The sequence below is a fragment of the Scophthalmus maximus genome, chromosome 11 (assembly GCF_022379125.1).
Source record: "Scophthalmus maximus strain ysfricsl-2021 chromosome 11, ASM2237912v1, whole genome shotgun sequence".
NCBI lineage: Eukaryota > Metazoa > Chordata > Actinopteri > Pleuronectiformes > Scophthalmidae > Scophthalmus > Scophthalmus maximus.
The window spans coordinates 8,065,525-8,089,627 of NC_061525.1; the positions used below are offsets into that span (position 1 = coordinate 8,065,525).

The 24,103-nt window shown below is 41.8% G+C and overlaps 1 protein-coding gene across 3 annotated transcripts in view; it reads left to right on the forward strand.

Moving 5' to 3' along the window:
* Window positions 1-4,865: 4,865 nt before the first annotated feature.
* Window positions 4,866-24,103, forward strand: part of cadm2b (cell adhesion molecule 2b) — a 120,170-nt gene continuing 100,932 nt past the window's right edge. For all 3 annotated transcript variants that reach the window (XM_035623846.2, XM_035623847.2, XM_035623848.2), the window contains exon 1: window positions 4,866-5,250. In XM_035623846.2, coding sequence (XP_035479739.2) covers window positions 5,190-5,250 — 61 coding nt within the window. In that variant the 5' untranslated portion in view covers window positions 4,866-5,189. The remainder of the gene's footprint in view (window positions 5,251-24,103) is intronic.

Consider the following 24,103-nt stretch of genomic DNA (forward strand, 5'->3'; position numbering starts at 1 on the left):
AGAGAAGAAAATAAACCGAAACCCTCTCGAAGCAAAATATGTGTCATGATATTTAAAATCTGAGGGCATTTTTATGGATAATAGGGCATTTGGGGGGTATTGTGTTAATGTTTTATCATATATTTTAACACTGTTCAATGTTTTGTAGTTTGTTGAGTTCCATTTTCAATAATCCTGAGTGGCAGGGTGTTTCTGAAGGTTAGGTAGATTGAAAGGAGAACATGGTTGTCCTGGGGCCTGTTTCAACTTTCTAACCTAGAAAATGTGTCTGTATCTGACTCCTACAGTACATAGCTGACTCCGGCCTCCTCTGAATTTTAACTGGGAATTCATTATAGGTCAGTTGTATTGAGCTCGGCCACAAATTAAATATTATTAATAATTTAGGACATAGTTTCCAAATTCATTTTTACCTGTAATGGAACAACAAACCAAAAAAACATTTTGGTGAGCTACACAAAAGCAACACTACAATCTGATGTTATCAAATAAAATTGCTCTCCTGGACCCATTTTGACCTCTGCACTCAATCGTTTGTTAATTTGTCATGCTGTCACAATGTGCCATTTGCAAACCAAATCATTCTACGTGTTATTGTTACCTGTCATACAGGAATGCATTTTTGACCATAATAAAAATGTTTGGTTTAAATCCAATTTTTTAAAAACAGTAATCAGAAACCTGCATGTACAACAATCACAACATGGCAAACTGAGTATATTTGTGCATATCTGAGGCTGAATTTAAATTATTAATACTGTTGGGAATAGATGCGGGGTGCATGCATCTCAAGACAACATATTTAAGTGATTACTAGTAGTTTTGCAATATATGATGACATCCACACGGTGCTGATTGCATGTCCTTTGCGTGGTAGAAAAACCCATTAGCAAATATGTAATTTCCCTATGTCCCATTGATGAGGTAATAAAGCCTCCGATAGCAAATATTACAGAGATGAGAAAATGCACAAAGATCACAAAGCTCTGATTGTAAAACACTATCAAAAGATCATGTTTTACAAAGCTTGAGAGAGCAGGTGTTATTTCCCTGTGGAGTACTGACAGAAAACAACAACAACATGTATATCAGACACATTGGATTATATAGAAAAAAGGCTCATATGGAAAGTGCCGGTTACCGTCAGTGCAGTGGTGGAAAGGCACCTTATGAGCTGGAGTATTTCTGTTTCTAAAAACTGAAACAATTAGATTTTTGCACCTAATAAAACTAATAATTTTGTGTTATCTTGACACACTGTTGTGAAATGCAAGAAACACATCCATAGACACATCTTTCCGAGAATGAATTTCTCTTTGTCTGCTACCATCTTTAATAGAACACCCTACCATGTACCCACTGCACATCATTACACAGAAGTATGCTGCAGAATAATTAATTAAATGTGGACTGAAAGTATTAGTGTTTATCTCATTGTGATAAACACTAATACAATAAAATAAAACATTAAATTGCAGGTTATTTGCTACCTCTTTTACATATCTTCCACAAATGATATGCAAGCACTATTGTATGCCCAAGAAGATTCAATATACAATATACTCTTTATTAATATGTTGCAATAAATTGTGACCCTCCTCAGTCAAATCTGCCAGGACTTCTTTCCAAATAAAATGACAACTTTCAACAGAGGGAGACAGAAGCAAAAAAAAATTTCATTTTTTATTTAGGGGACAAGGGCTGACTGAACATTTTTGTCCCAGTGTCATAATAACACAGATGTATACTGCAGGAACAGATAGTTGAATACAACACTATGCATCTTCTTCAAAGCAGGCACATTTAAATTGACCTGAGTGTGCTAAACCTGATATCTGATATAAACTTTCCATGTATAACTGGTTCACCCTTTTTTTGTATTCTTTATCTAAAAAAAGAATTTCCCAATGTGAACCATTTACCACAACAAGAACAATATACTGTAGAATGCAAATCCAAACACACACACACACACACACACACACACAAACACACACACATACAATGAAAATGGAAACACAACACTAAAAAATGAACAAGTGTGAGGGAAAACAAGAGACAGGGGAATATGAAGTGAACATCAATATAAAACAGGAACCAACGACAAGGGATAAAAAAAGTGACTTAACAGAGTTAAATAACCTTCCAAGTCATTATAATAATAATAATAATAATATAAATTTTGTTTTATTAAAAAACTGAGGTGGTACACTAAGTGTTGAAAATACATTTGTAAATGTTGTGGATTCATTTCATGATGGCAACATTGTGTGCTGCCTCAAGTATCTTTAAACGTGTCAAACATCTGCACTGTAATTTCAAGATGATGATGATACCAGGCTGTGACGAACTGATTTTCCGGTTAATTATCAGTCAGGCCATTGTACAATTCAAAATCCAAGCAGAAGCAAACAACACTGCAGACTTTCCCTGTCTCATTTTATATAAATATATATATATATATATATATATATATATATATATATATATATATATATATATATATATATATATATATATATATATATATATATATATATATATATATATATATATATATATATATATATATATATATATATATTGTGGCAGTGACCTTTGCTGTATGCGTAAGTAGTGGTTTTCTGCAGTTTTATTTTGGAATATTCTGTTTTTTAAAACTACAGAAGAACATATTAAGGTATTCAGTGCAAAGCTTGAGACGAAGACCTTCGGTTGTGAAGAATAACAATAAAGCAAATTTCTATTTTATTTCACCACCATTTAAAAAAATTAAATTAAATAAAAAAGACCGAAACAGCCGATGTCCTGCTCATTTGAGCAGCACTTCAACTCCTGAAATGGACCACATGGAGAATTCAGCCTTCACGACCGCTGTCACTCAGGCCCAAGCTGAAATGGATTGTGCACCAAGTGTGTCTGGATTAGTTGTGTTTTCGATCAGTGGGGAGGATTAAATGCTATCAGTGACAAGTTGATGCATATTAATGTATTGCAGCTTAGCCTAAACTTTTGTCTCCCGCTTTGTTTGGATTCCGTCGTTGATCCTCCCACTTGGCAGGCGGGAACCTAGAGAATCTCATGTTGTGTCATTTTCAGTGGAAACTCTGCATTTTCAATCTAACGCGAGGATGAAAACAGTATGATACAAAGCCCCCTTTTTTATATTGTTTCGTGTGCAGGTTGGTTGCACTCTCACGCGACGCCGGAGACCTTGTTAAATGTGCCAACGTAAGTGACACAAAGCATAGTATGCACGGTCCCAGAGGTAAGTGAACCGGGTATTGTGCTCCTCTGCATTACAGATCAATGTCAGCACCCATGTGTGTTTTTTCTTTTTTGCCGAACCCACATTGTCAATACATTCTCACTGCTTAAAGGGCACATGAGTAGAATTCAGCTCTCAAAGATCTAATGAAATGACTTGGAATTGACCTTGAGGACACATGGGATTGATTCTTTACCACCATCCTCATGGTAATTAGGTTTGCGTTGTTCTGCTCTGAATTATAAGTGAGTTGTATAGAGAATGTATGTCACACAAGAACGCTCAGACCTTCAAGGTTTACAGTTCAGAAAGGCAACAATGGTTCCTCAGGGATTAGGGATGTGCATGGTTCCATGCTGAAAAGCTGAAACGCAGCATCAGCATCCAAAACCTGAGCGAGCACACATCGTTGTGAGCGATATACTGATTCGAAACGTTCTGATTAAAAGCTGTAATGGATTAGAACATGCCGAAAAAACACTGCATTAATTTCTTGTTTGGCAATGAAAGTTAGTGATCCGACTGATTGCTTGTTTAGATAATGAATGAAGGAGCTTCACATGTCATTTACATTTATTCCCGCTGAGACAAAAGCAGAGGATTTAAAAGCCTGGGATGCATTTTTCCAGCACCGCAGCTTTCCCCCCAGGTGGTATGGCCAGGTCAGCAATTTGATTTGAAGTGGGAGTGGCGTGGAAGGCCACTGTGCAAAATTGAACCAAATTCACCCGGCAGCATGTTAAACCAAGTGTAAAATCCTCAGGATGGGCTTAGAAAACGATCCCCGGCTGGAGCCGCTGATTTCCCCCCACACACCTGTCTTTAGGGATGGTCACACTCGTTTCCGTGCACCGCTCGTGGGGACCTTTGAAGGTAGAGGGGTGTGCAGGAGCCCATTAACTTCCCCTGTGCCCGTGCCCTGACGCCCAGACACCAGGTCGCCAACCACCGTTTCCCAAAAAAAGGTGGACAGCTCTTTCTCTTTTATCACGGCACAGCCAACTGTCATTTTTTTTTATTGCATCCCCTGCAAGATTTCAAGGGAGACACTTGGTATGCGTCGTAAAATGGTCCGTGTGGTAATAAGTGTTGATTTTGCAGTGACGCTTATTTGGAGTTGTCTCTAATGTTGACTGCAGGCTTGTGTTTGTCTGTTCGTGGAGCCGTTGCGGCTCAGGGGCGGCTGTTCAAAAACGGTTTAAAGGTGTTAAATTGACACTGCCTGCTGTGGGCACATTTTAATACATTAAAACCACTGGCGTGGTGAACAGTTAAGACTCACACTGACAACAAACATGGACAGAATCATCACTATACATCCTTTTGGAGCCTGACAGATGGGGGGTCCGGGGCCCAACATTGGCCCCCTCTTGACCTCACAGATCATAATTCATGATATGGTTAAAGGTCGTGCGAACGCCTATTGTCTAAGGCAACCCTTGTGTCACACCGGTGTTGTTGTTTGGACAGTATACCAGAGGATTCAGGAGTATCCCTAGGTGTTCTCCATTGGTGAAGGCGTCTTCATTAGTCAAAAGGCGTGGGCGGGACTCTTGCTCTCTGCAGCGAGTTAAAGAGAAAGGCAATAAAGGGAGGCAGGAGCTGCACTTTGCCGACGAGCATCTCTGCCGTCCTGCCTCACTACATTAACCACTGCGCCCCCTCCTCCTCCTCCTCCTCCTCGGAATCTGCGAACAATACGCACGGACTTCTCCGGAACGGGCAGAGTTCATCAATGTAACTCCGGTCGGTCCGACAACTGCGCCGTTTACCTGGATAAGTCCATCCCGACGAGAACACACAGAGACAGACATCGAGAGGGGGAGAGAGAGAGAGAGAGAGAGAGAGAGAGAAGAAGAAGAAGACTGAGACCACCCGAGTGGAGTGTCGACGTGACGTTGTGCAGGAAAAAGAGAAGAATATGATTGTCAAGCAGCACTTTGTCCTCATCCTTTACAGCCTGTGCGCGAGCGTCTTGAAAGGTGAGCGCCGGGGCTCGTGTGCGGGGCTCGTGTGCGGGGCGTGGTGTGCGGGGCGGCGGCGGCCGCGCAGCGAATGTTGTCATGTCAAACCCGCGAGTTGAAGTGTTTCAGTGCAAAGGGAGTTGATTATTATTATTATTATTATTATTATTATTATTATTATTATCATCATGATGTCTTCTTATTTAAATGATGCGTGTTTTGCCGCTGCAGCTCTGGCCGGCTGTGCTGGAATGTCTGGAAGTTGAATTGTGCGGCGCAATGAAAAAGGCACAATGCGGCTGCACAAGTTTGTGTGTGTGTGTGTGTGTGTGTGTGTGTGCGCGCACGCGCGCGGAGACAACTCCGACGTTTCCCCCCTCGCCTTTGTGTCAAAGTGTCAGACAAGACCCCGGGCTGTGGATGAGTGGTTCACAGTCCGGTTGTGTCCCGTTGCCCTGACGCGGATTCAAGGGATGCAAGAAAGAAAAAAACAAACAAACATGTTCCAGCGATCTGCGTGGCGTGTGCGTCTTGGTCGTGGCGAGAGCGGAGTCAGTGAGTGGATCACATCCAACTCGCACGTTTTGCTCTATCGGGGCCGTTTGAGTCATTTTACGCACGACTTTGAATCAGCGGTTCGGGGAAGATGCAATTCCTGCATCTGACTTGAGCTTTTTTCCGTGTGTCCGTGTGTGTGCGTGCGCGCGCGCGTGCGTGAGTGTTAGTGCGCGCGTCTTATACTGACCCTGCAAGTCATGGAGCCGCGCAATGAAAGTTGGGACGGAGGTGCGGTGGTCATGTGTGACGCCTCAGTGCCATCGGTGACTCCTCATGTCGACTCCCCGCAGACCGTCCCGCTCTCGGACATGCCTGCGCAGCCACCGCCCTGCAGATACAGACCGCACACAAGACGGGGGAGGGGGGCTGTGATAAATAAATACATAATAACATAAATAAATAAATAAATAGATAACCCCATTGACCCCAGCTTAATAAGATTGTGTCCCACAAGACAAGAGGAGGCAGTTTCCGGACACTGCTGATTCAGTATGGTGAGGAGATAACAGCGGTGGCACTGTCAGACCTATAAATACAATAATTGTAATGATTATGAGTTAATTTAAACTATTTGTGTTCTATAGGGTCCAACATATAGACCCATTGAATCAGTGGGAATCCTAGAGTCAGAGTCTCTGAATGGCTGCTCGTGTCTATCTTCTCATCAGAAAATCTAATCTTCGATGACTCATTTTTCAGTCTCTTTCAGTCTTTCTTCAAGAAAATCACTGAAATGCCATTACCTCGTTGATGTCTGTTGCTGTGGGAAGTCTCTCTGTCTCTCACTTTGGCTAGTTTCCACCTGACACATTTCACTGTAGCTGCTCAACTTGAGGTGCCATCAAGTGGTGCACATCCGGCTGTGACTTGATGACACGTCCGGCCACATCCTTCTCACACCGTGCCCCCTTGCCAACGATCACTTTGATCATTTTTTTTTACACCGTAATCCTTCGTCTGAACAAGAAGTTTCCCTGTTCATTTTGAGCATCAGAAACCTTTATAGGATGCTTCCGTGAGCTCTGCCATGCTCAACATAAAGCACATCGCTGGCGGTGTGCAGCACTGACAGATTCATCTGTCACTGAAGGGTTTAATCAGCATTGTGTGGACTTGTTTGGCATGAGCTTGAATACAACTGACATTCATTTATATGTAAAAGTCCTGCAGTCCAGCTTTAAAGGTTCGTTGTTTGGCAACAGACCTGGAACACACACACACACACAAAAGTGATAAATTACTGCACATGCTGGTCTACCTTTGTTGCTTCTAGCAGTTCTATCCTGACTGAAGTATTCAGAATAATTAATAAATAATATAATATTAAAAGTAGTTTTTATTTAAATGTCAGATGCATACCAGAAATACCAAATGTTCAATTCAGATGAACCCACTGTTGTTGGTTTAAGATGGTTTATATTTACATTACATTACATTGTATTATATTACAGCATCTCTTAAAATAAGTGCATTCAACCATGAAGATATTACCCAAAAGTGCAAGAATCAATAGAGTCTGCATATGAGTTTAACTAAATTAGCCCCAGAGCATTGGGAGCACTTTACCTGGTAGCCTTATAGCCTGAATGAATTATAAATAAACGTAGAGAGCTAGTATTTGCAGCATGAGGAAATATTTAAACCCAATAATTTGACCGAACATATGAAAACATGCCAATTCTCATATGTTCACACGAAAGGCCCCGAAAGCGTTTAAACACAAGGTGGAGCATGTTAATGCAGACAAGTCTTCAGCTCATCGTCTTCAGATGATGTGCCACGTTGGTTGCTGAGCTGTTGTGCCCAAACTGTGCAATTTTCACGGTTGACTTTTTGGTCATCCGAGCAGCCATACAGACGACTTCACTGATATGGTTTCAATTCATTCTGAGCCAACAGAGGAAACATTCAGTAAACGTTAAACATGGCAAGTGTCCATTTGGTTGGAGCCTCCTCCTCCCGCTGCCTAAAATATTTTTTTTTATTCTAGATGGCTATCAATGTATCACCTCTCTCCTTTTGAATGTAACAGTCAATGTTAAAATAGGGCTGGGCGATATATCGATTTTTAAAAATACATCGATATATTTTCAAACACGATATAGGATAAGACAATATTGTGTATATCGAGATTTACGTTTCGTTAAAATAACGTTATAAGTTTCTTTCTTGGAGCAGCCAGTTCACCTATTTCTCCTCTCCCTGTCTGCCCCTCGCACAACTTCGCCTTGCCCCGCCTCTCTGAGCGAAACCAATACCCGCCCCTCCCCTTCGGGTTGCAACTAAAAGTTAGCGCACGACGAATCTCTACCAGCGTTTACAACAGCGCCATAAAGTGCACGAGGAGTGTGTAAAACGTTGTGCTGCAACCCAGATCTTCAAGCCTTGGCAGCTTCATTTAGCCTTGCTGTGCCTTGTTTGCACAGCTCTTTGTATTCTGTTATGCAAGAAAGGATAATTTTTATTAAAGGAACATTTTTATTTAATAGTATTTTTTATTGTTATTTAACAAGCCATGAGTTCATTTTTGTGTAAATTTCATGTACATGTTGATATTGTGCAGCTGGTTATAATTATTATTATTATGTGACATCTGGTTTGACTTGGATCTGACTTTGTTTTTGTTATTTCTTTACCGGAAAAAATATCGAGATATCTATCGAGTATCGCCATTCAGCTAAAAAATATCGAGATATGATTTTGTGGTCCATATTGCCAAGCCTTATGATTTTTGATTGGACAAAATCATAACCCACCAAAGAAAAGCACATGATTTTGGTTGCTTTCAAAACTCAAAGCGGCATTAGCTTACACTATAGTGTTGAGAATAGAAATGGACGGCAGCAAGCTAGGCCATTTTGGAACAGTTTTGGGTCCATGACATCCTGCCAAAGAGAACAGGGCACCGAGTTTTATCATCTTGTCCAAGAGCTCTGCAAAGATAGTGACCACTTCAAGGGCTACTTTAAATATTAATGCTACGTGGCATAACTTCAAACACATGGAGTAAGGGTGCCCAGGGCAGTGCCCCCGAAGTCTGTGTCTGAGAAACTGAAACACTTACTTTGAAGACGACGTGAGCAGTTCAACAAAAAAAGACTAATCAAATAAATCTAGGAAGCATCCAGATTGTGCACACCTCCGAGAAGTTTGCACAATCTTCCAAGTGTGTCGTTATTGTAAGACTATTTTCTTTTCAATTTACTCTGGGATCGGGATCTGCTGCTAAATACACAGAGGTGGGGATTTATTGGATGCAGACTTTTTCATGTGTCAAGTAAGAGCAGCAGTATGTGTGAAGTATTCAAAGAATGTTCTATCTTGCAGTGTTAACAGGTCCTCTTCATGAACTGCTGATTTCCATCTTGATTTAGAAGCCATTGCTTACAGGGATAGTTCAGTGATTTTGAAGTGGGGTTGTATGAGTTACTTATGCATAGTTAATATGTTACCTTATGGAGATGGTGATCAGCGATGTCATTTAACGGAGTTTGGAGGAGAAGTGGAAGTAGCGAAAGTCCTACTGTTGCAGACACGTTACCCTCCCCAAAAAATATATACGTTCAATTTTAAGGCTAAAGGATTTAATTTTTTTTTCTGGTGGTCCCCTCTGCAACAGTGGGACTCAGACTTTTGCTACTTCCACTTCTCCTCCAAACTCCGTAAAATGACATCACTGACACCATGTCCATAAGGTGACATCTTAACTATGCATAAGTAACTCATACAACCCCACTTCAAAATCACTGAACTATCCCTTTAAGCTTTCAACAGATTTCATTTAAATCTGCGGACCGATTTTGAGACGCCACGAAGGCCAACAGACAAACAAACCAACGAGACTGCAAGTAGAACCCCCTCTGTAAGCAATAAGGGAAATGCATCGTCTGTGTGATCGCAGCCTAATCGACAGTTAAATTGCAATGCGCGACATTACACACTGCATTTACATTGTAGACAAGACTTCAGCATTAGCGGCTTTGTTCACGCTCGACAATGCTGATAGTCCATTCGTGCAGGCTCATCCTTCTTAGAACAACTGCATTAAAGTATTTTTGCTTAAATGCATTGCCGGACTCTTATCCACAGCTGCAGCCTATGGCGCGCTTCACTGCCTAAATGTTTAATATGCTGTCGTGACCGAATGGATTCATTTTCATGAAGGGTTTATCCGTTGTACCCTCTGTATTGTGCACCAGTGGGAACGTATGTCACTCTGTGAAGTGTCGGTGTATCACCACACCAACGTATTTCAGCAAACGCAGCCGATGCAGACACCTGACTGACTTGTCAGGTGTCAGGCAGGCTACATTAGTAACGCTAAATAGCCACGTGTCGCGGCTATAATTAGTCCTTTTGCAGACCTGCAGGCTGGTTTTGTGACGGATGTAAGTTTTATGACCTGCACGTTTCTTTGCTGGTTCTCTGCTTGGTCTTGCGTTCCTTTTCCTCGAGTGTTTCATCATCATCCTTCTTACAGAGCCCCAAAAAGCCCCCCATCCCGCCAAGGGAACTTTTCTTTAGTTTGACCACGGAGCCTTTCATCGTTTCCGACCGTGTCAGACATTTTGGCAAGAACAAGCAGTGGTGTGTGTGGGTTTGACCATAACGTGTGGGGGCAGTAATGAGGGCAAAGTGGAGAGTGTCTCTCTCCCTTTTTTTTTGTCTCTTGAATTTATTCAGGTAACCAAACACGTCAAAACTACAGACAAGGAGGTCGAGGATGAATAATTCCCTCATAATGTAAATGAAGAATTTCCTCCCTGATAAGGGAGGAAGCTTGTCATCAATTATGCAAAAGTGTCTGTCCAACGTTTGATATGTCTTTTAAATATTGGCCTAAGCGAAGACCCATGCTATGATAATTGATTTGAAATTGTGAACATATTGTGAAGGGTAGAACACGTTCATCCAGAGTAGAGTAGTTATTGAAAAGTAACATCTACTGCATCGCAACATATCATAAAATGTCTGATCATGTGACACAACATTTGACAGAACTCTTAACAATGATCCTTGTACACTTCCTGAAATATTAGAGATGCAACAACATTTAGGTGATTGGAAATTGTTTATGATTCGATATTTGAACACACATTCAAAATAATGTTATGCACAATACATGGGTGGACATTAACACATTCATAACATGTGATCAAATGCTTTGAATTATTTCATTGCCTTCATTTGCATTCATCAGGATGGAAGCTTAAACAAACAGAGTGAAACTGAAACAAAATATACAGAATTTATTCTCGTTTGTATGCATATTATTTGGCCCATATGCATACAGTCCAGTAGTCAACCGGCTTTCACCAGAAATATGAAGATGAAATGAAAGGCCGCAGAATTTCCGATGATTCCGGGATTAAACGTTTTTTTATGTGCAGATCTCACTTGGCTTATTATAGAATTCACTGATGAGTCACCAAAACTGCCATTAAAACCCTTGATTCTTGCTGCTCAGCTTTCAGAAAAGAGAGTGGACATCGATGTGAATGACTGTCCTCCCCTCACAGTGGATTGAGTGCACTGTAGCATCGCCGTCGGTGCGCCACCTGTGCAGTCCTTCCATGTGAGAATGGAGTTCTGTTTCAGCTCGGATCTGGTTTGTTTTGAAAATGTCCTGAAATGAATACATATTGGGCTCAAGTGCAAGTGAACCCCCAAAAAATGTCACATATTGTGAGACACGGGAAGCCCGTGAGATGTATGCATGGGCGCATCCCCTGTGGGTTGGAATAATCAGGCACGAGGAATAAGCTGGCTGAGCCGAAGGCGAGGTATGGCAGGAAGGTGGTTTACACTCAAGGAGACCCATTCCCCTCTGCTGAGGGGTTTGCTTATCCCCGCAGAACGTCACCCAGCTGCCAAGTGCCGGCTCGGGAGCCCTGCTGCCGTACACCACTGCAAATGAATAATCCAGTAAAGGGGACAAATGTGTTTTGTTGACAGATATACATCTGTAGGAATAAGCCTCAAGCCAGAGGCAAATGTGCTCAGACAAGTGGGGAATGGGCTTAGAGATTAGCCGCTCGCTGCCCCAACTATGCGGCGTGCTGTCAGTCCGCCTTTGCGATGCTCTTTGTCACAGCACTTCTACGCACGGTGCCCTCTCCGAGTGGGTATGAGCTCAGCAATGAGGCTGATGGACTGTAAGGGCAATTACACTATTAAAGATTATTTTGACCCATTTTTTGGGAGTGAAAGAGGTTAAGAGATTGTTCTCCTTGCCAAGAAGCCTGTCTGAAGATACTCGTGATAAGTTTAATGCCACAATTGGTCACGCCGGATAGTGGTTAAAGCAGTGCTCGCTCCAATCTCAGGCAGCTGAAGGGGAACCTGCCGTTCTCACATCCTTAAAGCGGGAAATCCACCTCGAAGCAGAATGTATTCCTATCATCTCAATACTTTTCTTTTTCTAAGCATGAATAGGTTTGCCGCCCAAGCTGCAAACCCAGAGCACTAAGTATTTAATTTGTCATGTCATCAAGTAGCAGCGGTGCCACTATTTACGACTGAGAGAGCTGCTGCGTGTGTCGAGTCTCATAGCAATGCAGGAGACCGACTTCATCGCTGGGGTGGGATTTTATATTATCGTTTGCAGCCGCATTGATCCAAACCCTGAGGGAATGGAGGCTGGATGTTAGAGTCAAATAACTGGAGATTGGTAATGCAGGGAACACTTCCCATGTTGCATCTTGAGTAAACTATGGCTCAAAAATATAGGAAAAAGAAAAATAATTGAATAGAATTAATAAATACGGTCTATCAACAGATCCCCCCCCCCCCAAAAAAAAAAATCCATTGCTTTATCAGGGATAATAAACACTAAACTATGACAAAATGATATATTGGTCTCTGCTAAACATTATATATTGGGGCGACCTGCTTGGGTAAATTAGCAACTCCACATTTAATTTGTTTGCCATTGCACGCAAAACTGATCTTAAAACTTGCCACTTCTTGTCATGTGGGGTTTATAAATGACTAATATTTACTTTCTGTTAACCTTGCAAACGTATTAGTGAATTATTGCATCCATTACTCATTGTGCTCCGAATATAGCACACTGCTTCTTAAAAAAAACAAATAATAGAAATGAAAAATGTTGAGCATGAGAATTATTGCATTGAACACTGAAGGTTGCACTTTTTGGACAAAACGACAATCCAGCCCCAGACTAAAAGCTGATGTGTTAATGTCTTAATACTGCAGAATTTCACTCTTTTTTTGTCACAAAAGTAATCTGTAGTCCACCGCTGAAGGATTAAATTGTCCTCAATGTTAAAAAATTTTTTGACTATAAAGATGCACTCAAATCAGTACACCCACATTATAAAAAGAAAAGAATGTACTCAAACTGCATTCGTAAGGAATCGGCACAGAATGGAATACAGAACATTTCTGGCTGAAGTTTTGATGAATGCGATTCAGCTGTCTTGTTGGAAAGATGCTACTGTAGTTGTCTGTTCTGCAAGAGCTTTATGCATTCCCCACATTTCAGTGTTGTGGCCAAAATGAAGCCTATGCTTCATTTTTGTGCCGGTTTGCAGTGTTGACCTTTACCAATCTCTCTTGGCTCTCATTTCTGTTCAAGTGGGCTTTGTGCCCGACTTTTGGATGAGGCCTCTGAATCTCATATTGCCCATGTGATGATCTCCCTTTTCTCCTCTTGCTGGAGTCGACATGAACAAAGTTAGTGTTTTTTTGTTCAGATATGACAGCCGTGCACCAGACGATGACCTACAGGGCACGTAATCTGTTTTTACGCTTTAGTTTTTTTCTGGAGTAGATGTTGTATCACCCTTATGTCACCTGTGTGTTTTTTATTATTGTCTGTCCAAAAGCTGCATTCTTCGTTGTCTCTGAAAATCACAGAGGTGTGTCACAAACGTAGTGCTCATTGCAGAGAGATGCCGAGTGCACAGTATTAACCGTGACATACTGGGAGCATCGTCTGTGTGGTTGCCACAATAGATGTCCCTTTTTGTCCTGTGTCTGCGCTGCATGTTTGGGAGGCCTCCAAAAAGAGTGATTGACTATCTGAGGGCGTCGCACTGCAACCAAACACCTGGCAGCCTGATCCGGAGTGTCCGTGCTCGTTTTGAGTAATGTCAGGATCTTTTGCCAAGGCGCAAACAAAGCTGCAATACTGACAACAAGCTGGGTGAGCCTTTGTTTAGTGCTGTATGGCGGATATGGCGATTGGCATGTGTGGTAAGTTCTCACAGCCTTTCTTCATGTCAACCTTTGTTTATTTGAATCTCTTTCAGCTCTCCTGGGCTATTCTTACGAATAAGAGTCCATTATCCTTTCAAATGCTTTTATTATGGACAGTATTCCAGAGGTAGCTCATTAGTTGTAATGTTTTTAAACATCAGTGTATAGTTTGAACCAATACGACTCATTGTGCCGTTGTGAGCACCTTGCTTCCCCGCTTCTTGTGGAAAATCATTTTTTTCTGGACATTGACGTGTAGGCGGCCAACCAAACAGTGGCCTCACAAAGTATTCAGTCCGTTTTTTCATTTTTGCATTCTTCAATTCATTTAGATTTAATACGTGATGGATAAAATAGCATCTTTTGCCCATCAGTTGACACACAATTATAACCTGTAATCGATAACGTGCTCACGTGTTTTCAGAATTATTTTTTTTTTCCAAATGTATTTTAAAAGCTTTCATTTACCAAAAGTATTCAGACCCATAGTTCTGCGTTCGTTTACAGCTTCCGAGTCTTGGCCCCCGCCCTTTATAGTCCGGCATTAAACCCCACAGACCGTCCTGGAGATGGCAGTTCACATCTGATTCGCCTCTCAATCTGACGAGGCTTGAGAGGATCTGCCAGGAGGGATGGTCTCGGACTGCACAAGTGCAGAGCGGGTGTGCAGAGCTCTCAGAGACTCGCCCAGGATGACGCATACGGTGTCTGTGACGGCTGCCGAAGGAGCAAGTGAATCAAGGCTCTGAATACTTTTGTAAATTACAGATTTCAGTTCTTCATCGTTTTGGGTTATTGAGTGCAGATGGTCGGACAAAAAAAAAAAGACATTTGATCCATAAAGATATATTAGTATATATATATATATAAGTGTGCAAAAAGAGGAGTCCTACTATCTTCCGAAGCCACTGTATTTCAAACAGTGCATTTGGAATCAACGCAGAAATTCCATTAGTCTCATACAGTCCACAGGATTTTGCATCAATGGGTTTGCTGTGCTTGTAAAGTCCCTGCAGTCCAGCGGTCGGGCAGGACATCTGAGCTCCAGATAAAGGAGACTCTGTTGCTATCTTTGGAAATTTGATGGCTTGCTGGAATAAGTCATGCGTTTTCATCGACTTGTAAGCAGCAAATCATGGTACATGTAGTCATTTATTCCAAGGCGATGTGTTGTGTTTCATGGCTACATGTTATTATGCGGTTTGCTGCACAATACAAAATTAAAGACCCAGGAAAGAAAAGAAAGAGGATTCGACAAACCTGCTGAGAATAGAGCTTGTAACTATTTGTCAGGGCATGACTAAAAAACATTTATATTCCCAGCTTCCTGGCCCCCCTAGAGGAGCTGTGGAGGATCCCAGCATACATTTTTGTAGAACGCAGGCAGGTCGCCTGTCCATCATAGAGGCCAATCGTACACAGACGGGGGAAAAAAAATCCACTCTTGTCATGTATATCTCTAAATTTGTAAGGGAAACCCACAGGAACTTGGGGAAAACATGCCACCTTAAAGAGAACACACTGTAAAAATGGTGAGGCTAATTAAAAATGTCTCCAAGTCTGGCAGTATTTCAGAGCGTTTCATGACATTTCCCCATGTGCTTTTGGTTTTTCTCTTCTCCCCAGTGTTGTTATCACTGCAATATCAGTAAAGGGACTGTTTATGTGCATAAGAGCATTCTGGAGAAAAAAAAAAGAAGAAATTGCTCCAGTCCAACCTGCTCATTTTCTTTTCCAGCAATTATATTTGACAATTTTGCTGAGCAAATCTTCTTGTAGTCATCTGTAAAATTAATCCCCACTGCAGAGACTGTTGGAAGGCAACCTCGGCATCTTCAGAGCCGCCGTTACAGAACCAGCTCCTGACAGTTTTTCAAAGAAAAGTTAACGACTGCATCCATGAGTAATGTTTCACGTAAAAATTATTTTTCTCTTGATAGCCACAGACGTTATGTTATATGGCTGGAGCAAAGCCCATATTTCATAAAAACATTCATATCATGCTGTTTAGCCTGTGCATAATGAGTGGAAAAAAGGTAAATACATTAAACAACATTAATGTATTGAGTAAATTTAAACAGACAGTTGATATCAATATTTCTTTATTCACCTAACAGCAGAAATATTTGAAATTCTCCTTCCGCTTCAACGTAACAACAGGAAGAAACGATTTTGTTCTCCGACCCCTGCTAGAGTGAGATGCATCCCGCGAACCTAACTTTGGAATAAAGACACAAAAAGCACAAACTTAAGCTCATGCATGTTTATACCGTTTTATTGACTTCCTCTTTAAAGGCATCCCACGGGTCCGTAAAGCTGAAGTGTAGATACTGAGCGCAGGCATATTTGCAAGTGAAGGTGGGGGATAAAAGCATTGAAACTCATGTCCTCATAAAGAGGGATCAGCAGAGTGAACGGGAGCTGCATACCGATGCAGGAGATGCCAGTGCTCGGAGCCAGAGAGCATGCTTTGCTGAGAGAGAGAAAAAATAAAAGGCCTTAAAGCTGCTAAGCTGAGGAGCAAGACAGGGAAAGGAAGGGAAGGTGTGAAGTGGGAAGGCACACAAACTGAGAGAAGCTGAGAGATCTCAGATTTACATCTGCCATTTCCTTCACGCGCTACTACAGCTGAGAATTGTGAAAGAGGTTAATGCAGTTTTAAAATAAAGGTTAAACCATTACATGTGGGACGGCATAGCACATTCCACAAAGTTATCTCCGATTCACTTGGTTTGGTGTGACTTAAGAACTGAAGAGGAAAATCTCGATATATTTTTTCCCTCTACAGGTTTATGTGAGAAAAGGAAAGCTTCGGGATTTGTGAGGAAATGAAACATAACATCTAAGTCCCGGTGAGTTTCCCTGTGCTCAGTGGGGCATTACAATTAGTGAAGAGAGATGACCCCGTTCGAAGAGACAGCATTGCATGACACCAGGATGATGCCTTTTGTGGAGAACGTTTCACCACCCGCCGGCTGCTGCACGAGTGGGACACCGACCGAACACTGGTCGGGGAAGTTCATTCCCACCCTCGAGCGTTATTCTCATTTCAGGTGCGTTTATTTTTGCAGGCACGGACTGCGCCTCTCAACTTCAGGTGTGCACGTTAATGAACTCATCATACATGTTGATATCTCACTCTCTTTGATTTCGTCGTTGAAACCAGATCAGAGTTTGCTGGAAGTCATTTTTTGTCGAGTGCAGGCACTTAGTTGCAGTTTGTGTCTGCAGCCTACATAAAACTAGAGATGTTGATTTTCCTCGTTGAGACCAAAAAGCAAAAGAAATAGCGGAAGGTTAAAAAATCCATTGGAATCCACATTAAGAATCCACAATCTATAGGAGACTGGTGAATGTTATTTTTCACTTTTTTTTTTTTTTCTTTCTTCTTTTTCCACAATTCCCCAAAAGCTCGCTGCAGCAGAACTGTGATTTGCCCGACTATAATTGTGTCCACACAGGCATTGAGAATTGAATCAGTCCACGCCTTTGGGGAACATTTGGTCCGACTAACATGAATTATTCTATATGGGAGTTTAAACACATACAGTAGATAACACAAGCGGTGTACCACTGGGTAAAAAGAAATGCCAACTTAGAGAGCCATTTGGACAACGTCCACATGGGCAAGGATAAAAGTAGTCTGCAGAGGGGCCGTACGCGCAAGTAAAGACTTAATTCACTCATTTAGCTCTTATTGATATGGATTTCTTGAAAAGAGAGAAGCGAGGGCTGACGGATCTCTGCAAACCATCCGAATGGTTGAGGTTTTGCTTGAAACGTGACGAAACATGAGCGATTATCAGATTATCCCAAAAGATCCCGATTGCATGTCCGTCGGTCGACTGAATGATTCATCGTGCAAACTGTTGGTACCTTTGGAATATACAGTGCCGCCTGAAACAGCGGATACAGTGCACCCGAAGAGAGGAGCAGGCACTCGCTTTGCGTTCGCTATCAATTTTGAGCCCAATATGCGTCCAGCTTTCACCGTAGCCCGTTATGTCTGCTATCTGTTAGAAAATACCCCAGGAAAGATGCACTATTTTGGCCGGGATATAAAGCCAGGATGGACCCTGCAATAAGCCCTTATAATGGCCAGTCTGGATAGACCCTGCCTTTCGTGGGCTCAGAGATGATTACACATTTAGTATCCTCCAGTACTGGTGGAGTGCGAGGACATCCGGTGAACCAGGTGACCTTAACTACTGGCGCCGTAGCATCCCCCAGATAATGACCACTCTGAACGCAGGGAGCAGGCCTCATCACCCCATAAATACAGGGACCATATGGACTCGCGGTGAAAAGCTGCCGGCAGTCACTTTTCAAATGGACGTACACTTGTGGGAGGCTTTTGTGCTGTTGGGGGAAAAAAAAAAAAAGGCAGGGATGTTATTTTCACAGGTTCACAGCAGTGTGTTTTGTAGAGGCATCGAGTTCAGTTACACTGGCCAAAGGGCAGATGTCTCAGAAAGTATGATGCTAATTCTTTTTTTTTTTTTTCAGCGGAGGTCTCAACTTGATGAAAATGATATGGTCAGATACAGTAAAGTAACTGGATTCACGGCTGTGGGAGAAAGGCCCGTCAGTGTTCGAGTGCCTTGCTTGGGGCAAACTCAGGGTCATCGCGCGACGGATTGCGTTGAATTCCTATTTAGCAAAGAGGTGAAGTGTTTGTAACAGGGTGTCATGAGCTATCATTACCTGTTATTTTAATTTTTTTAAATATTTTTTAATGATAGTGAGACATTGCCAATATGACAGCGTTTACATTTCAAAAACAACTTGACCGACAAAGCAAGTATGAACGATGCACTTTAACAGAGTGGCAAATTAATCGGTGAACAAACCATTGTGAACAAATTGAACTGAACTCACTCGACCTTCTGCGGACAGGCCTGAACTCAAACCCTCCTCCTGGTCCACATGGACTCACACAGGGCGCTCGCTTGAGTGTCATCAGACACATCAGACGGAGATCACCGCAGAGGTGCTTCTCCTTCGCTCTCGCCCGCAGACAGACGGACTTCTCTCTTTTTTTTTCCTGAAGGCCTAACCCTGCGCTCGGCCGCCACAGCGGAGACTGGAACTACCAGGGGGAAGGTGGTGTACATGTGCTTATCGACAGCGAGAGTGAATTGCTTAACGTCAGTGTAGATCGCCCGCAGTTTGCTAATCCGTCAAAATGATGGAGGGGCCTTCCGACTTTTTTCCCCATGAAACAAGTTAAGTTGATGACGGAAAATATTTGGTCAATGCCACCCTTGTTTTCAAACTCCGAATATGATAGCGAAGGCGCTGTTGGGAGCCACTGCCGTCAAAGTGCCCTTATCGATGCTCGTTGACAATGTCACAGGGTCCGTAGGAAAGGGCACGTGAAATAAGAACATTGATCACTCAAACCAATGGGGATTTTCAGAGCTCGCAGATGATTAAACATCTAGATTCCCTTCTTTCCCCACAGTGTATGACGTGTTTGCCTGTATTTATAGTTTCAGTCCTGATTGAACAATCACTGTGTGAGGCAGCTTGATGTAGAAGTAGTCTCTCCTGTAATAATGGCCGTCCGTGTTGTACGCCCGACCGCACCCTGCTGCTGCACTACTGCCATGTCTTGCCAAAGCCGTTGTGTGATTGGTTGGCCTCGTCTAATTGTTTGTTTATTTGTCTGTTAGCGGGATTTCCTCAAAAAGTCAGTTCTCGGGCCATGGTAACAGGTGATTCAATTTTGGGAGGGATCGAGATCTGAATCCAGGAATGGTGAAGAAGGAGGTCTGTTTAAACTTGCATTTGGTAGTAAATTATGTAACAACAACGACAACAACAATATTCAATTATATACAAACCACAAAAAGTAATAAGGACGAAAAAGAATCTATTCTCTTTGGTGCAAGTGTTTAACAAAAGAAAAACAACAACATCCATATGAACAACAATGGCCCTCGGAATGTCACGCTCCAATGTCGAACATCTCATGATTGTGTAGTTCTTGTAGTAGAAATATAAAAGAAAAAATGAATGGGCCTGATAACCGAAATTATTTATTTGTTATAAAACGTACACAAAGCGAAGAAAGAAAAAAAAACCTGAAACTCCTTGGTAACGGTTATAACCATTTAAAGTATTTTTGTTTATGTTTTATTGAAAAACAACACTAGATTTTGACAAATATCCACAACATTATTTACCACACGTGGGACTTCGCTGCGGCTGATAGACTCGGAGTATGTTTGCGTGTGTGAACAATGGCTGCGATCGCTGTCTGTTTACGTCCCGGTGTGTTTGTGCCCGTTGTTGTCTATTCACGTGTGAGCAACCTGGATAAACATCACATCAACTGTACTCGAGTTTGCATTATTGGTGTTCCCTTGCGCCCAGCTGAACACAATGCAACCGGGACGCAGCAGCTCTAGTGCCACGACTAAACTCTGTCTGACCTCGTATCGACACGTGATCTGCGTCTGGACGTCTTATCTGTGTAATGACATCTTCTAACGGCCCGTTGCGGGGCTTTTTTTCCTCTCTATTCTGCTTATCTTGATTTTTGGCCCCGCGTTATGATTGGATCCCTCGATGGATGTGGAAACGTTGGATATGCAAATGATATAGGTGGAACTGTATGATAGTAGACAAACTCTGGTTCAACTCAGGTCAAGAGAAGCCAAACTGCGATAGTATGGCCTTTCTTTCTTCCTTTTTTTTTTTTTCCATTTCTGAAGGGACAGATTATCTAGCTTGAGATAGTGAGATGTTGTTGGGGGGATTCATTTCCGTAAAGTGTGGCTCGGTAACAATATGGGTGTTTTTACATAAACAAGCCTTTTTCCGCATTGAAAATGTGATGCTCAGAAGCGCATCACGTGATTGTATCTGATGTGAATACGGTTTCTTTGTTGCAGAATATCAGGGTGTTGACTGTGTGTGTGTGTGTGTGTGTGTGTGTGTGTGTGTGTGTGTGTGTGTGTGTGTGTGTGTGTGTGTGTGTGTGGGGTGTGCTCCACACTGATGTTCACATTCAGCAAAGTCAGTTGAAAGGGTAAACAGGGCAACTACATTAGTGCCCTTCATTCACCCAGATAAGTTGCCTTTTTTACCTTCTTTTTTGAAACAATGATGATGATGATCAGTGTTGTCGCGATGAGCACAGGAGGATTAAAGCGCCACTAAGTGGTTTCAGGTCTGCTTCATTAGACGTCTTTTCATGTTTCGTATGGAGCAACAAGAAAAATAGAAAACGATAAGTTTCAACACTTGGCTTCATCGGGTGAAAAAAGAAGAGTAATAATGTGCGCAGTGCAAGTAGAACTGATGATACTCGCCCGTGTGTCCGACTTTATCGTGTTCTCTGTGCTCCACTTTGCTCGGTTTCAAAGCACAATCAGTGAAACACAATCAGGATATTTTTGGACTTTCTTTCTCGAACAGCGCACAGGGCTGATCCTGAATTACTTACCCTTTTGCCAATGGCAACACAGGAGCAGTAATGGGAAATGTGGGTTTTCAAGGTATTCTCAGCTTTGCAAAGACTTTGTCAAATTTGCCCCAGATTGACGGGCTCCAGTGGGGATTTCCACACGGAAGCGACGACTCGCTGTCATGTCTTCACTGCAGGACCAGCGTGAGCACAGAAAAATGGTGTGAGGTTTGTGCACGTTTGATCAGGTGCATATGCTTCTTTGAAGATCCTGGGGTTTCATTTAATTTTTTCTCATGATATTGGGTTGGCTCCAGCCCCCCCGCGATCCTTCATGGATAAAGTGGTGTTAATAATAGGATGGATGGATGGATAATGGGTTTCTGTCATAGTAATATATAATATAACAATACTATATAACAATACTATAGAATAATATATTGACTATCGTCAGATAAATGAAAAAAAAATGTCACACTTGCTTTAGAAGACAATATATTGTTTGGAGTTTTAAATGCTACAGTGAATTTATAGTGAGTAAATTGCAAGTAAATTATTATCTGCTGTTATGAGCTCGGCAAAGGGAATCATTCGGTTTATGAAAGGTCTAAATGGCATTTCTGTAAGGTGAAATTATTGTTCTCATTAAAGGGGCAGTAAGAGATTTTGTTGTGGAATTTTCGACTGTGCTGGTCGGGGCTCGAACCCGAAGCCTCGGGTATATGGGAGACCGTCGCGCTCACTACAAGGCCAAAACCCCTGAGTTGTACTGTCTATCGCTTGCACGTCTCTTAAGGTGTCGGGAGTAATGTTTATAAACTGCACACACCGTGATGTGAGATGTGGTCCTCACCATTTCGAAAAGCCGAAAAAAAAAAGCCGGGAAAAAAAACCCGACAGCTAGCGGACCGCGAGGAGATATTGGCCAAATTTGACTTTGATTTGTGTGTTGGATTAAAATATCCATCCGCTTCTTACCCCATTAATTGTACTCAAATATGTGGAATGATTGGAAATGTTTCCCAGAGCAGAGAGTGCCTGAATGCGACATCACAACATCATGGCATTGAACTCGCCCTGCTGCACAGCGAGCACCCTGCTGCTCGATATACTGTACCTGATAATGATTTGACACTTTGCATTTAATGCACGAAAAGCAACTCATTCTGACTCATATTCTCAAGTAGCAGGTGGTGTGCTGTCAGGCATTCATATTTTGGCCTTTGCAAATTATTAATACCCCTCAGATTCTTTGCTCTGAGAGGGAACTAAGTTGATGCATTATAACTGTGAATTAAGAGAAACCATGGAAACAGCCCTTGTGATATGCAGTCCTGAAGTCAAAGAGCCCAGCTCTTAGAATTGTTTCCAATAATTGACGTAATACTTCAACAACATAACGAATCTTTTCAAAGAACAGAGAACAGCCATGAGCACGTTTCTGCTGCAAACAACATACATGAATTATTCACTGTTCTGTTATTTTGACATCATTTTTTCGTACCCTTTTATACTGACCGAAGCTGTTTTAATGAATCCAGTAAAAATACAATTAATGTTGAGATTTAAATAATTTTGTGCGCAGAGCTCTGAGTTTTTCAGTAATTGGAGATATGCCGTGAAGACTGGTTAGACGGCTAATTTGCATTCAAATGAAATTTACTTTTAAGTGAACCTCTAACGATTGAAAGGTTTGGATATACAGTATAAAGTATGCAAATATCTGTTATGAAAAGAGCGCAGAGTTGCAGCAAATCCTCAACGGTGGTTCAGGATAGCGCGGATGAGAAAAATAAAACAGTTTTTTCTTCTACCACATTTTATATGTATTACATTAATGAAAGTGATTGGCACGGGAGACTATAATAGCATAAGTAATTACATTGATAGACATTTAATGCTGCTTACACCTTAAAGAAACAGCAGTACGGGACAGTCTGAAAGCAACATCTATGGCATGAAACCTAAAACATAAAAGCCAAACTTTAAATCATTAGTTGCCGCGACTTTTCTTTTCCACTTCAAATTGACAGAATCTGTGCTAATGTCAATGTAACTCATGTTAATTAATTTCTGGTAAGTACAGTATGGTCTTTAAATTTATACACCGCTTTGAGTTAAGTGTAGCAGCAGAGGTCTGCCAGGCGCTGGGTTGTGCATAATGATACCGCACTAGATTATTCACATCCTGCCTCTCTGAATGTAGAGGTGAGCAGTCAACCTTTTCATTTCCTATCAAAACAATTTGTTTTACTGTATACATGGTGTTAATCAGTCCCGGTCTCAGGAAATATAGAAGTCTTATTCAAAATATGTCGCACATACGGTGTAGGAGTTGAAGCCCGACGGGCGCCTCTGCAGTGGCTAATGATTCAAAATCAACAAAAGAACAGGAAGATATTTAATATTATATTATTTGTCAATGATTTGACAACTGATCATCGCATCAATGTATTCTGTATTGCTGCAACATTGGTGCAGCATGAAGAATGTCTCGATCAATCAACATCCCCAATGTCCCATTCCTTAAAGCACAGGCGGTGATTTCCTCCTCCAGCTTACAGCTTCAACCCCGACAACTAAATTTACAGCAGTTGTAACTAATTTGAAGGACTAACTCTTACACCCAAGCCAGGGAACTCCAAACATTAGTTACCACAAGTGTATATTGCAAAT